Raw genomic sequence first — 12,294 nt, forward strand, 5'->3', positions numbered from 1 at the left:
GTGACCCAGAGATCAGCTTTCCGGAGGCCTGGTCTGCAAGTCAAGTGGACCCGCCGAGGAGGGCAGCAGCAGGGACCTTGGCGTGACTGCTTTTGACATCCTTTCACCCTCCTAGAGCAAAGCTCATCAGCCACAGAAACCTGTCCTTTAGGGGTTCAGGACAGGAGAGAGGGAAAATAAGGGGAGAGGAAACAATGTAAAATTCGTGCTTCTTGGGACCCCATGTCTTGGGTCATTCCCCGGGCTAGCATAAAACTCAGCCTAACTGTAAGGGTGAGCAAGGGAAAGGGTCTCCCTCCACGGTGGCATCAGGGACTTTCCTCCTCTGACTCCATTTGACTCATAACTATGGATGATGGGTGCATTCTTCCTGTGGACGGGAGGGACCACGGCAGAAATTTCTTTCATGTATTCCTGAGTAAAATGGAGATCTGAGGCACCTGGGTGGCTCAGTCGGGTAAGTGCCCAACTCTTGGTTTCAGCTCAGGTCATGCTCTCATGGCTGGGGGATTTGAGCCCCGAGTCAGGCTCTGCACTGACCGCACAGAGCCTGCTTGGGATCCTCTCTCTCCCTGTCTCTCAGCCCTTCCCCTGCTCAAGCTCTCTCTCAAAATAAATAAGCCTAAAAAAAAAAAAGAAATGGGGAGATTCTCTGGACCCGTCTTAAACCTTTTTTTTTTTGGATACGCTAAGGGCTTTTCCAACTCTGCTTCAGCAAAGCTTTTTCAGAGATGCAATTGTTTGCTCATCATTGATATCAGCCAGGCCATCATGTGGCAACGCTCTGACCACAGTCCCCTATCACCCAACTGACAGGCACATGGGACATAACATTTGCCTTAATCTAAGGAAAATAAATTTTGGGAAGATACATCTGCTAGTATTTAAGAAAGAAAGAAAGAAAGAAAGAAAGAAAGGAGAAGATATATATGACAAATTCCAAAGTAAAGGGTTTTTTTTGCTGTTGTTGTTTTTAGTGAACTCACAGACCTACTCATGGCATTTTTCTGATGTTTATTGCATATACGACATATGAATGGCAATACGAGTAGCCACCTACTATTTTGATTATCTCAGCAGTAAATGGCTCTTCTCCTCACTTGTATGGCTATTTTGTTTTAATTTAAAAAAAAATTTTTTTTTTTTTTTGAGATAGAGACACAGAGCATGAGCGAGGGAGGGGCAGAGAGAGAGAGACAGGGAGACACACAATCTGAAGCAGGCTTCAGGCTCTGAGCTGTCAGCACAGAGCCCAATGTGGGGCTCAAACCCATGAACTGTGAGATCATGACCTGAGCTGAAGGCAGCCACTTAACCGACTGAGCCACCCAGGTACCCCTAATAGCTATTTAACAGAATCTTGTCTGTGTCACCTAGAAGTCTGAAAAAGAAGAGTGGAAACACATTAGCCAAGTAGGCTGTATGTTCAGAAACTCATGGAATTTGCATTTCAAAATGTAACTATTATCTCCGAACCTGCTAATTTTGAGTCTTAGGCAACTTCCATTACTTCTAAGTAACCCACACCAGGGAGAAGGAGGTAGATCTCTGGCTTTATCTGCCCCCCCCCCCCCCATCACAACTCCAGCACTAGGGTCCCAATGCCATCTCTCAGCATTGGGCTTCTTTTAGATTTGAGTACTTATTATGTCCTAAGAACTTTAGACACTCTATTTGGGAAATTCACTTACATTATCTCGTGTTACCTTCATTCAGAATCAAGCAGGTGAGGTACTGTTATTATCCCCCCATTCTACGGATACAGAAATGAAGTTCATAGAGTATAAATAAACTACAGTAGGTGGTGTGCAAGTGAGCAGCTGTTCAAGCTCAGATTTGAGGTCATATCTATCCAACTTTAAAGATTGTGCTCAATAAACTCAAGAGGTGCCCTCTAAGTGCTTATAGTCTCCCTGGGAGGTGCCCAGGCAGCAAACCTGAATTTGAATCCCAGATTGTACTCACTTGCTGTGTGACCTGAGCAAGTTATTTCACTTCTCTGAATTAGCCATTTTCTCATCTGAAAAAATAGAGGTAGTAATAGCACATCCCTCATAGTATTGCTAAGTATTGCTAAGAGGATTAAATCAGATTACTCATATAAACAGTGTTTTGCGCTTAATATGTGTTATGATAATTGACTTCTGTGATCTATCTTCAATAATGAGAATGCAGGAAATATTATAAGTGTTGTGCTAATGGCATCTCACCCAAACTGGGTAAGGAGAGTCCCATATCAAGACGAGTACCCCATTGGCCATATACCTCTGCTGGCTCCCTGGGCCAGCAGGGGATCATGGGAAGGAAGGTTAACACAGCTTGGTCAGCATTTCTATGGGCAAATATGGCCATCCACTTAGCTCTGAACTCAAGCTGCCTTTCCAAGTTGCCCTTGTCTGGGCTTTACAGCAAATGGGTCAAGTAGGGTACTAAAGTGGTAGGAGTCAGGGAACTGTGTGCTTCCCTCTGGGTCTAGGACTCAGTGACTGAGGGCCCAGAGCACCCTGATTTACAGGCCTAGTCTTTCTAGCAAAGGAAAGATGCTTTTCAGGATCTAATTACTAAGCCGAGGATTAACCGTAGAACTGAGTACCACAAGGGGTTAGGGATCCCATGCTTTCTGTCTTCTTCACGTGGAAGTCAATTTTTATGTCGCATGCTCTAAAGCAACCTGGACGCAACAGTCTTTAGAAGAATTACTTGTCTTCCGTGTCCTGTCCAAAGTCAACAGAAACAGTGAGGTCGTTAAAAACTGAAGGAACTTCGTCACTGAGAATAGCTTGTGAATTTTCGTGCTGAAGTTCTTTCTAAATTCAGTCTATCATCCCCAAATGAAATTCTCATCAACAATTCATCAGTGAAAAGCTCATGAAGACCAACAAGTCCTTCCTGTGAAGAGTTTTAAGTACAAGTAGGAGTTTTATGTATAAACTTTTCAAAGTTTTAGGGGTTGAAGTAAAAGTAAACAGCTTTATAAGACATGCATAAGATAGCAAGAGAGGCTCATGTGAAAAGCTGTATCTGCCAGCTCCATAGCTCCTCACGTGGTAATAGTGGCACCTTCGTCACTACACCCATATCATTTACCGTGACATGAGTCCCTAACACAAGTCTGTTGGCCACAAGTCAGTTGCCCAGTGCCATGTTCTGTTTTTGCCTTTTCCTCTATGCCTGTCCCCCCTCCCTGTACCCACTGCCACTAGAGCGCCTCAGAGAAGGTTCCCCATCATACAGTCAGAAGGGGTGTCGTCTTGGGATGCTCCTAAAGCTCCAGCCTTGAATGGCCAAAAGGGTGCTAGTTCCTTTCAGAGATGGTGAGAATGTTCTCCTCCCCAGCGTTCATTTTCCACCAGGATCTCAAATCAGCTTGCTTGGGGTCTAGTCTGCCCAAATCTATTATTCCCACTTAGTGGCCCTCATCTCTGGTCTCCTGCCCTTAGTAGACTTCTTAATTCAGTCCAGCAGGCCAGACAGGGAGCTGTTTTCCTTCATTTACTCCTTTTTCCCAGCGTCCCCCAACCACTAATTCTTTTCTCCATACTGTTCTAAAAATAAAAAAAGCCCTTTGCTTATCAATGACTGGAAATAGAAAACAGAGAGGGAGAGAGAGGAAGAGGGAGCGAGACAGAGAGAGAGAGTACGTGTGTCGGTGTATGCGCCTACCCACGCAGTATTCTCACTGGGCTTTCATAAGCTCAAACAAGTCACAGGGCATTATCAGGGAACGTTTCATGGGTGAGGAAGATCTTGTTTGCCTCAGAAAATGAGAAGCGTCGGATATGTGCACAGGTGGAAAGGACAAAGAAAGGGTACTCACGGCCCAAGGACCGTTGAAGTGTATGTGAGTGGGGCCCGCTGAGTGGAGCAGTGGAAAACAGTTAGCGCTGGGCAGGAGTCTCGGGAGAGGAAGCCGTGAAATGTAAGGGTGGACATCTGGGGCTAAGCTGAGTTGTGGGAAAACAAGCAGGTGACAGTAGATTTGCTACGGTCAACACGGAGCGAGCTCTGGGAGGTATCGGAGAAGGGATTGTGGCAGGATGTATTTATGACTTTCAAGGGAGCTCCGTGCGCAAAGTGGGCTGAATGAGGGCAGAGCATACGAGTGTGTGTAGTCATAGTGGAAAGAGCCCGACGAAGACAGGCGTTGGGAAGGCACACGTGCCTGGAGGTAGACAAGTCAGACAGGAGGAGCGACAGATGTTCTGGAGGAGATCAGGGATCTCTCGTCCTGCGATGTTGCCACTTGACTGGAGTTTCCACTGATTGTGAGCTACTTTCCAAAATGAGTTTGGACAGGTTTTGTGCCCTTTACTACACCTACACTTTGTCCTGTAAGTCTGCATTCTCATTTCCTTAAGAAGTCTCTCCACGGTCTGCCACCAGAACCCCCAACTTGTCTTATCTGTTTTCTGTTGCAATCTTTGCGTTGAACCTTGGTTTTGACACCTTGCGTGGCCCCCTTGGACTTGAAACCCTGCTTTCTCTTGCTTCCTGGCCCACCATCTTTGGGGCTAATGGTGAGAGGGATCTTTCATGCTTCCCCAGAGCATCACTATCCCCAGTCCTGCCTCCTAGGCCTCCTTCCTTCAATTTCTTCTCCCCTAACCTAGAAGATGGGAGATGAGAAATTCTGTAATTGGAAACTCCAAGATTTGTGCATGACGGAGCATAAAGCCGCTCTCCCCAGTAGAAGACAATACCCTGTGGTGCGATTAACACGATTCCTTGAACGTAGTCTCTTTTTCTAGCAGAACTGGTGAGTGTTCTCCACCTTTGTCACCAAAAGCACATTTATGGGTCCTAGGTGGTGGTAACGTCATCTCTGCTCCTAGTATAGAACCCTAGGAATTTCAGGGACTCATGCTGAACTATCTGGAAGATTACAGTGTCAACCTTTCAACTTAGAACCGTAACACTGTGGGCCTGGATGACAACTGAAAACTGGTGTGGGATACAAAGGCAGGTCTGGTCCCTAACTGACATGGAGAATGGATATAATAACCATAAGACAGTGGTTCCAGGCAGCACACCTTTTCTCTGAGCCCGACACAAGGGCACTAGGTGGAAAACGAGCAAGGATCCCAGCGTATTTTAGGTCTGAATCAAGGAACACCCACTTGTTTGGGGGACGGGAGCCTTTCAATATTGTGTAGGTAGCTCAGCTTTGAAACTGCCATCTCTGGCCGTATCTACACTATCCAAAGCCTTCTGGTGCAGAAGCAGACTTCCTGGAGTGTGTTCCAGTAATTCTTCCCTGATCCCAGCAGGAAACAGCCACAGAAGAGCCTTTTTCTTTGAAATGTGGCTGCCCTGCTGGGGTTGAGAATGGCCCCAGGAGAAACAGCGACTTCAGTGACTTTAGCTGGTGGAGCAGCCTGTAATTTGACAGGTGTAGGGAGGGCTTACGTAAAGGTGGCGTATTGGGGCTGCCGTAATAAAACACCACACATTGGGTGGCTAAAGCAACAGCAATTTGTTTTTTCACAGTTCTGGAGGCTGGAAGTTCAAGATCAGGGTGCTGGCGGGTTCTGAGGGCTCTCTCCTTAACTTGCGGATGGCTTGCTGCCTCTCCACATGGGGGACTCTGGGCGTCCAACAATTCTATTCCAAAGACACCAGTCAGACTGGATTAAGCCCATCCTAAACGTCTTATTTTAACAGAATCAGGCCCATTTAGAGGCCCTTGCTCCAAATACAGTCTGGTTCTGAGGTATTGGAGTTAGGGCTTCAACATGTGAATTTAAGGGAATGATTGACCCCATAACAAGTAGTTTGAGAGAATCTTTACTTGAACACCAGTAATCATGAGACCTAACATTTATTGGGGGTCACTATATGCCAGATACTGTTCTCTTTTTTTAAATGTGTATTTATTTTTTGAGAGACAGAGACAGAGGGTGAGCAGGGGAGGGACAGAGAGAGGGAGACACAGAATCCGAAGCAGGCTCCAGGCTCCCAGCTGTCAGCCCAGAGCCCAACGCAGTGCTCGAACTCATGAACTGTGAGATCATGACCTGAGCCGAAGTCACTTAACCGACTGAGCCTCCCAGGCGCCCTGCCAGAAGCTGTTTAGATATTTGTCATATATTATTCCATCTCCTCTTCCTAATTATAGATTGTGTAATTGTAGATTATACAGATTGTAAATTAATCCTGCCCTCTAGATTGTGTCGTTCTTTTCTGCAAAGCGGTCCCCTTACTTTGGTGTGATTATGCGATACAGTGATTTTCACACCCCGGTCCGTGATGTGATGTGAGTTGGAATAGTGGGAGAATCTTATGGTGGTGCTTTGGCTGGTAGGCGATCTCTGCAAAGTGCAAGGCTTTCTTTCACAATTCAGGCATCCACAAGCCAGACTTCCTCCGGGCGATGGGACGGTATGAGCAGGAAGACTGAGGGTCTTGCAGAGGGCCTCTCCTCGACTGCCCCCATCCACAGAGCTGAAATTCTGCCCTCGTTCCTGGGCAAACTGAATCATCAGATTAAGACAGGAAGCTATCCTCTCTAGGAGTCAGGCAAGAAAGCATGACAGAGCGCTGTCCCCAAGAGGCAGGCAGCCTCCCAGTTGAATCATGGATGTGTGTAAGATACACCAGCACACCCTGGGGAACCCCTGCGGAAACTGCTGGTTGTTTCTTACAAGCTAGACACCTGTATGTACCAAGATTTTTCTCACTTAACCCACCTATCGGCTCTGAAAAAGCTATTCTTATTCCTGTTTACAGATAAGGAAACTGAAATTAGATGCAGCCACAACCCCGGGCCCCACCCTTCCCCTGTGTGACCTTGGGCTGGATAGTTAACCTCTCTGGGTGGGTCTCACTGGCCTCACCTATAAAGTAAATGCTCACTTTCATATCCCCCTCCAGCCTGACAGCTCCACACAGCTGGTCAGAGGCCTCTCTGCTTATGGCTGACAGAGCTCGGCATTCAAGTGCCACTGGAACGTTGCACGTGCACGCTGTGTGACCACCCCTCTTGGCCTCTGGCTCCCGGCCCTCCTTTCTGCAGACACAACAGTGGATGTGCTTCTATGGCTCCTCCTTCCCCACTCCACTGCCCAAACTCCCTCCTCACCCGGGATAACCTTCAGAGAACCCGTGGAGTTTGCGTAGGAATAAACAGCCCCCCAGAGTGTGAGTCAATCAGCGACCTGGGCAACCGCCTGGGGCAGCCCCGGGCCACCCTGCCAGCTCAGAGGGAGAGGAGGTGAAGAGTAACCCTGGATGAACTGACACTGGGCTTTCGGTCTCCTTCTCTGACCCTCCAGGAGGCTCTGTCGGTGGTGAGCGACGACCAGTCCCTCTTCGACTCTGCCTACGGAGCGGCGGCCCATCTCCCCAAGGCCGACATGACCGCCTCAGGGAGTCCTGACTATGGCCAGCCCCACAAAATCAACCCCCTCCCGCCGCAGCAGGAATGGATTAATCAGCCGGTGAGGGTCAATGTCAAGCGGGAGTATGACCACATGAATGGATCCAGGTAAGCCCACCAGGCCTGTGCAGCTCCAGGGGTAGGTGTGGCCAGCTGCCAGGTGAGGGGCTGGTGGAGGCTTGAGGCACGCTTGCTCCCCAGGTGTCTGAGTCAAACGGATCTGACCAAAGTGGCTGCTGGTGCTGGGCCAGGGAGCCTGAGTCAGTCCCTAGAAAGGTGAGACAAGAGAAGGCTATAAAACTGAGGGCTGGGAGTAGAGTAGGGCCAGGAAGCCCTACTGGCTTCTAAGCCCACCTGGCTCTCTAAGTCTTAGTACCGCCCTCAACAGCCAGGTCAGAGTCAGACTCACGGCCCTCTGCCGATACTTGTGGAACACCTATTGTGTGTCAGGCCCAGGTAGAGCCCCTCTTGGGGAAGCCCTAGTGAGAACCTACCCTCCCTGACCTGTTGAAGAAACTTGACCCCTCTGGGTGGGTCTTACTAGAGCAAAGGTGACCAAACCATCCTTACAGGAAAAGTCCAGAAGTGACGACAGAGGTGAGCCCGTCTATGGTCTCACTGAGCAAGGGAGGGCACATCACACTTGGAAAGTGTATTTGAACTTGGTGGTGCCCAGGGCAGTAAGACTGTTCTTGTGGAAATGCAGGGAAGAGAGCCCAAGGAGAGAAGAATCAGAGGGTCAAGGAAGGGCATGCCGGGAGGACAGGTAGCCCAGACTTCATTCCCACCTCTGCCCTTGGACAAGCTATCTAGCTGTCTGATCACCAGCTGCCTCCTTCCTAGAACAGGACTAGAGGATCTGCTTCTTCATAGGCTTGTCCCGATGGTTAAGTCTGATGCTGCGGAGGAAGGACCCAAGACAGTGCTGGAGACTCAGAAAGTGCTCCACAGTGATAGCGATCCTCATGAGCAAAAAAGAGAAAATATTAGTCTCATTCATGAACTATCGGGCAAGTCAATGGGCCTATAGCACAAGGGGATAAAAATGAAAATTAATGAAGGGCCCTGAATGGCAGGCTAAGAAAATATGGAATTTATTCTGTATGCAGACACTGACTTTAAGCGTAGACTTGACATTTTACATCTTCAGAGCTTCATTTACAGAACTGAGGGTCTTTGTATACAGTGGTGGGGAAGGGAGCCTCAGAAAGATAAGAAGGTAGTGAAATATCTCAGGTAAGAGATTACCAAGTTCTGAATTTGAGCGACTTTAATAATTAGGGAAATAAAAAGAAGTACATGCATGAAGGACACGTCAAAGGGATAATTAGCAGGGTTCAGATGGACAAACATTGAAGTCTCTGGGGGTTGGAGGGTATATGAGAGGAAAGAACAAAAAAATGACTGGAGCTTGGATCATTGTAGGAAGGATGGTGATGTTATCCAGGGGACATAGGAAAGGAAATGCTTTGAGAAGAGATGTCAGTGTTCTCTCTGAGATTCCTGGGAGCAATCAGTAGAACATCCAGCTAAAAAATGTCTACTAGGCCTTGGAAACTAAAGCTCAGATAATATTTGGGGGCTGGAATGTAGGTTTGGGCATCATCTCTAGAGAGTTTTCACTAGAAGCGGATGAGGTCGGTAAGGAAACAAGTCCACAGAAGGAGAGAGAAGGGGGTGAGTGTGCAGCTGGGAAGGAGACCTCCCCCAGACAATCCCTGGTCTCCGACTCGCCTGTGGGAACCCCCAGCCCTTCCACATTCCAATCCCAGTAACCAGAACCAGTCACCGGAATCACAGCCGCCTTCCCAGAGTCTAGCCTTCTAGGAAGGCCCGGAGGTTCTGAGCCAGGAGCCCCTCACATGAGCATCTCTCCACACAGATAATAAGGATAGTGAGCCCCTCATAGTGGACGGAGGGTATCATTTGTTAAATATTTTTCCATATTATCTTATGGTTTGCTTCCCACCATGATCCCGTGAGGTAGATGTTGCCATTACATTTTGACATTTGAAGGCAAATTGGGCTTTGGGGGCGGGGAGTGGTAGACGCCTTGTCTGAGGACTTAGAGGAGGCAAATCTGGCACCAGAGCTGGGCTTTTCTGATTCCTGGCCTGTGGGCCACCTCTCTGCTCCCTCCCTCCCTGTACATTGTGCCTTTGGGCTCCTGGTCCAATTTCTGCCGGCACTCAGCCTGGCAGCAAGGAAGGCGATTCAGCAATACCTCCCAAACTGGCCCAACCACAGGACCTTCCTGATGCTTATTGAAAATCCAGATTCCACCCTTGGAGAGTCTTTGGTCTGTTGTAGCCTGAATCCCAACCACTGCTCACCTCTGTTGCTCCGCCCCAACCCAGACAGGCAGCACCTGTCCTTCCAGGCTGCCTCAGTTGCCCCCTGTTGTCTTTCCTTCTGCTTGCTTTCCTAAAGTCTGTTCTTCAGACTCACCCTTTCAGAATATTTATTTTTTTTTAATGTTTATTCATTTTTGAGAGAGAGAGAAGAGGGGGAGACAGAGGATCTGAAGCAGGCTCTCTGCCGTCAAACCCACGAACATGAGATCATGACCTGGGCAGATGTCGGTCACTTAACCAACTGAGCCATCCAGACACCCCATCCTTTCAGAATACTTAACTATCTTGCTCAAAATCCTTTACTGCCTTGTGACAAAACCCAAAGTCTTCTACCTGGCCCCCATTTCTATGAAACTCATTTTCTCCTTCCTGTCTCCCTCCTTCCTTCCGCACCAGCCACACAAGACTCTGGACCCCAAGCACTCTCCTGCCCCAGAGTCTCATGCCTGTATTCCTTCTTTCTGGAGCATTCCTACTCCATCAAGTCATAGGACTCTCTCTCCCACTTGTTTCAGGTCTCTGTGCCTGAATGTCACCTTTCAGCAGACCTCCCTCACCGCCTGCTCTAAGACAGCACCCGTCACTCTTTGCCTTGCTTTGATTCTTCTTAGCTCTTCCTGGCTCGTATCACATCCCTCACTGAAATGCAGGCAGGGCCTCGTTTTGTTTACTGAGCAATGCCTATCACCTGATCCGTGCTCCAGAAAGAGTTGTTAAATGAATGAGTGAGTGAATGCGTGGCTGACGAGACTCAATGGTGAAGATACTTCTTCAAAGCCATATGGGTCATGGTGTACAAGCCAGGACAGAAACCAAGGTCTGCCCACTTTGCCACGGCTAGAGCCTGCATCTGTGCTCAGGGGGAGGCCACACTGTCGAGCTGACCTCTCACTCCCCCGCAGGGCACTCCGACCTATTAATCTGGGGCAAGGAAATCGAGTTTCAGGACCCGCTTGCCAGCCATCCATGGCTGCAGTCACACCAGAAGCCAGCTGGAGGAGAGCTGTGTGAACACCTCTAAAGAACAGACATGGTATTTACGTGGCTCTGGTCGCACAAAGCAGCCCCTGCTTTTGATTTGCCCGTCCTGACCCCGACCGTCCGCAGGTGATAGAGTAGGTTCAGAAAGATGGATGGAGTCTCACTCACCCTGGGGGAACAAAGAAGATACCGTGGGCTCTCGGAGCCACGCAGGCTAGGGACGGCCATTGCCAGCACCTCGTAAATATTCTCCAGGAGCCCACATGTAAGCTGGCCTGGTGGGCAGCAGGGAGCAGGGGTTTTCAGAAAAACGTCTTTGCTGAGGATAGATTCTACTATTTGATCATGCAAAGAAGAAATGACACGATGAGATAGATGCCAGGCGATTTAAATCTCTCGTCCTCAACCCTGTGTGTTGACCCCATTTGGGGTCTCTTGCCTCATGGACCAGATTTGTGGCGTCCAAGGCAATAGCCACTAGCCGCATGCTGCTTCTGAGCCCTTGAAGTGTGGCTAATCCAAAACTGACATGTGCTCGAGATCTAAAGTGCACACCAGACTTCACAGACTTAGTGGGGGGGGGGGGGGCGGATAAAGTAAAATAGCTCATTAATTATTTTTTATACTGATGATGTTGAAATGATAATCTTTTGGTTGTAGTGAGTTCATATACTAATATATTTTCACATATTTTTAAATTCATTTCACCTGGTTTTTTTATTTTAAAAATGCGACTACTGGAAAATGGAAAATTATGTATGTGGCTCACACTCTACTTCAACTGGACAGCGCTGAGCTAGAATGCTTTGGACCATCCCACGATTCCCTCCATAGTCTCTGATAACTTGGGTTTTCCAAGTTACTTCATGCTTATTGGAATACCCACAGGTATTTGTGTCTCTGGAGGAGGTGTTCTCTGTGCCTAAAGCTATAATGCCCTTCTTGCTTTTCATCCCAGCATTAAGTCATTTGGCTCAGAATCAAGTGGAGAGATTGAGGTCTGGGTGGCTCAGAGAAAGCCTAGCTTGCCCGTGTTGTGGGAGGTTGGCTCTCTTTCTCCACATCTTCCTGTTGTGGCTGAATCTGCTAGAGTGAGTTGTTGTTGAAACAGCATGGCCCATATAGGTTCTGTGTAGGCTTCAGCAACTTGACCCCAAGCTGTGGTCTGCAAATAACTGTCAGCCGCATCCTGCTTCACCCAGAGGGATTGGGGAAAACAGCCTGTGAAGGAGAGAATAGTATTTTATGGAGGAGAAATGCAAGGACCTGCTTGGCTCATGTGCCTGGAACACAGAATCTGAGTTGGTGTTAGTCTACCCTGACATCCCCTATGGGACTGGCCAGCAGGATCTGGATGCTCTTAGGAGACACGTAGAGACTTCATATTCCACCTACAGGAAGATCGGCCTCACACTCCCTGTAACTTCTGCCTCTGTGACTGCAAAACACCTTCCTAAGGTGCTTCCTTAAGTTCTGAACCCTGCAGCATGGAGCATGTCACACATAACCTGGGTGGGAAGCTGTCCTCAGGGTTCCGGAGAAGCTGTGAGCACCTATCCTGTATGGAGATGAAACTAGCTATGG

The 12,294-nt window shown here is 48.4% G+C and overlaps 1 protein-coding gene across 2 annotated transcripts in view; it reads left to right on the top strand.

Annotated features, from left to right (window-relative positions):
* The window catches only part of FLI1 (Fli-1 proto-oncogene, ETS transcription factor), a 120,887-nt gene that overhangs the window by 57,837 nt on the left and 50,756 nt on the right, over positions 1 to 12,294 (top strand). The window contains exon 2 of one of the 2 annotated variants that reach the window (XM_047877285.1): positions 7,272 to 7,483. The exons of the other annotated variant lie outside the window; for it this stretch is intronic. Within the exon in view, the coding sequence (XP_047733241.1) occupies positions 7,272 to 7,483 (212 nt within the window). The remainder of the gene's footprint in view (positions 1 to 7,271; positions 7,484 to 12,294) is intronic. 2 annotated transcript variants of the gene reach the window in all.

This window comes from Prionailurus viverrinus, chromosome D1 (genome assembly GCF_022837055.1).
Source record: "Prionailurus viverrinus isolate Anna chromosome D1, UM_Priviv_1.0, whole genome shotgun sequence".
Classification (NCBI taxonomy): Eukaryota; Metazoa; Chordata; class Mammalia; order Carnivora; family Felidae; genus Prionailurus; species Prionailurus viverrinus.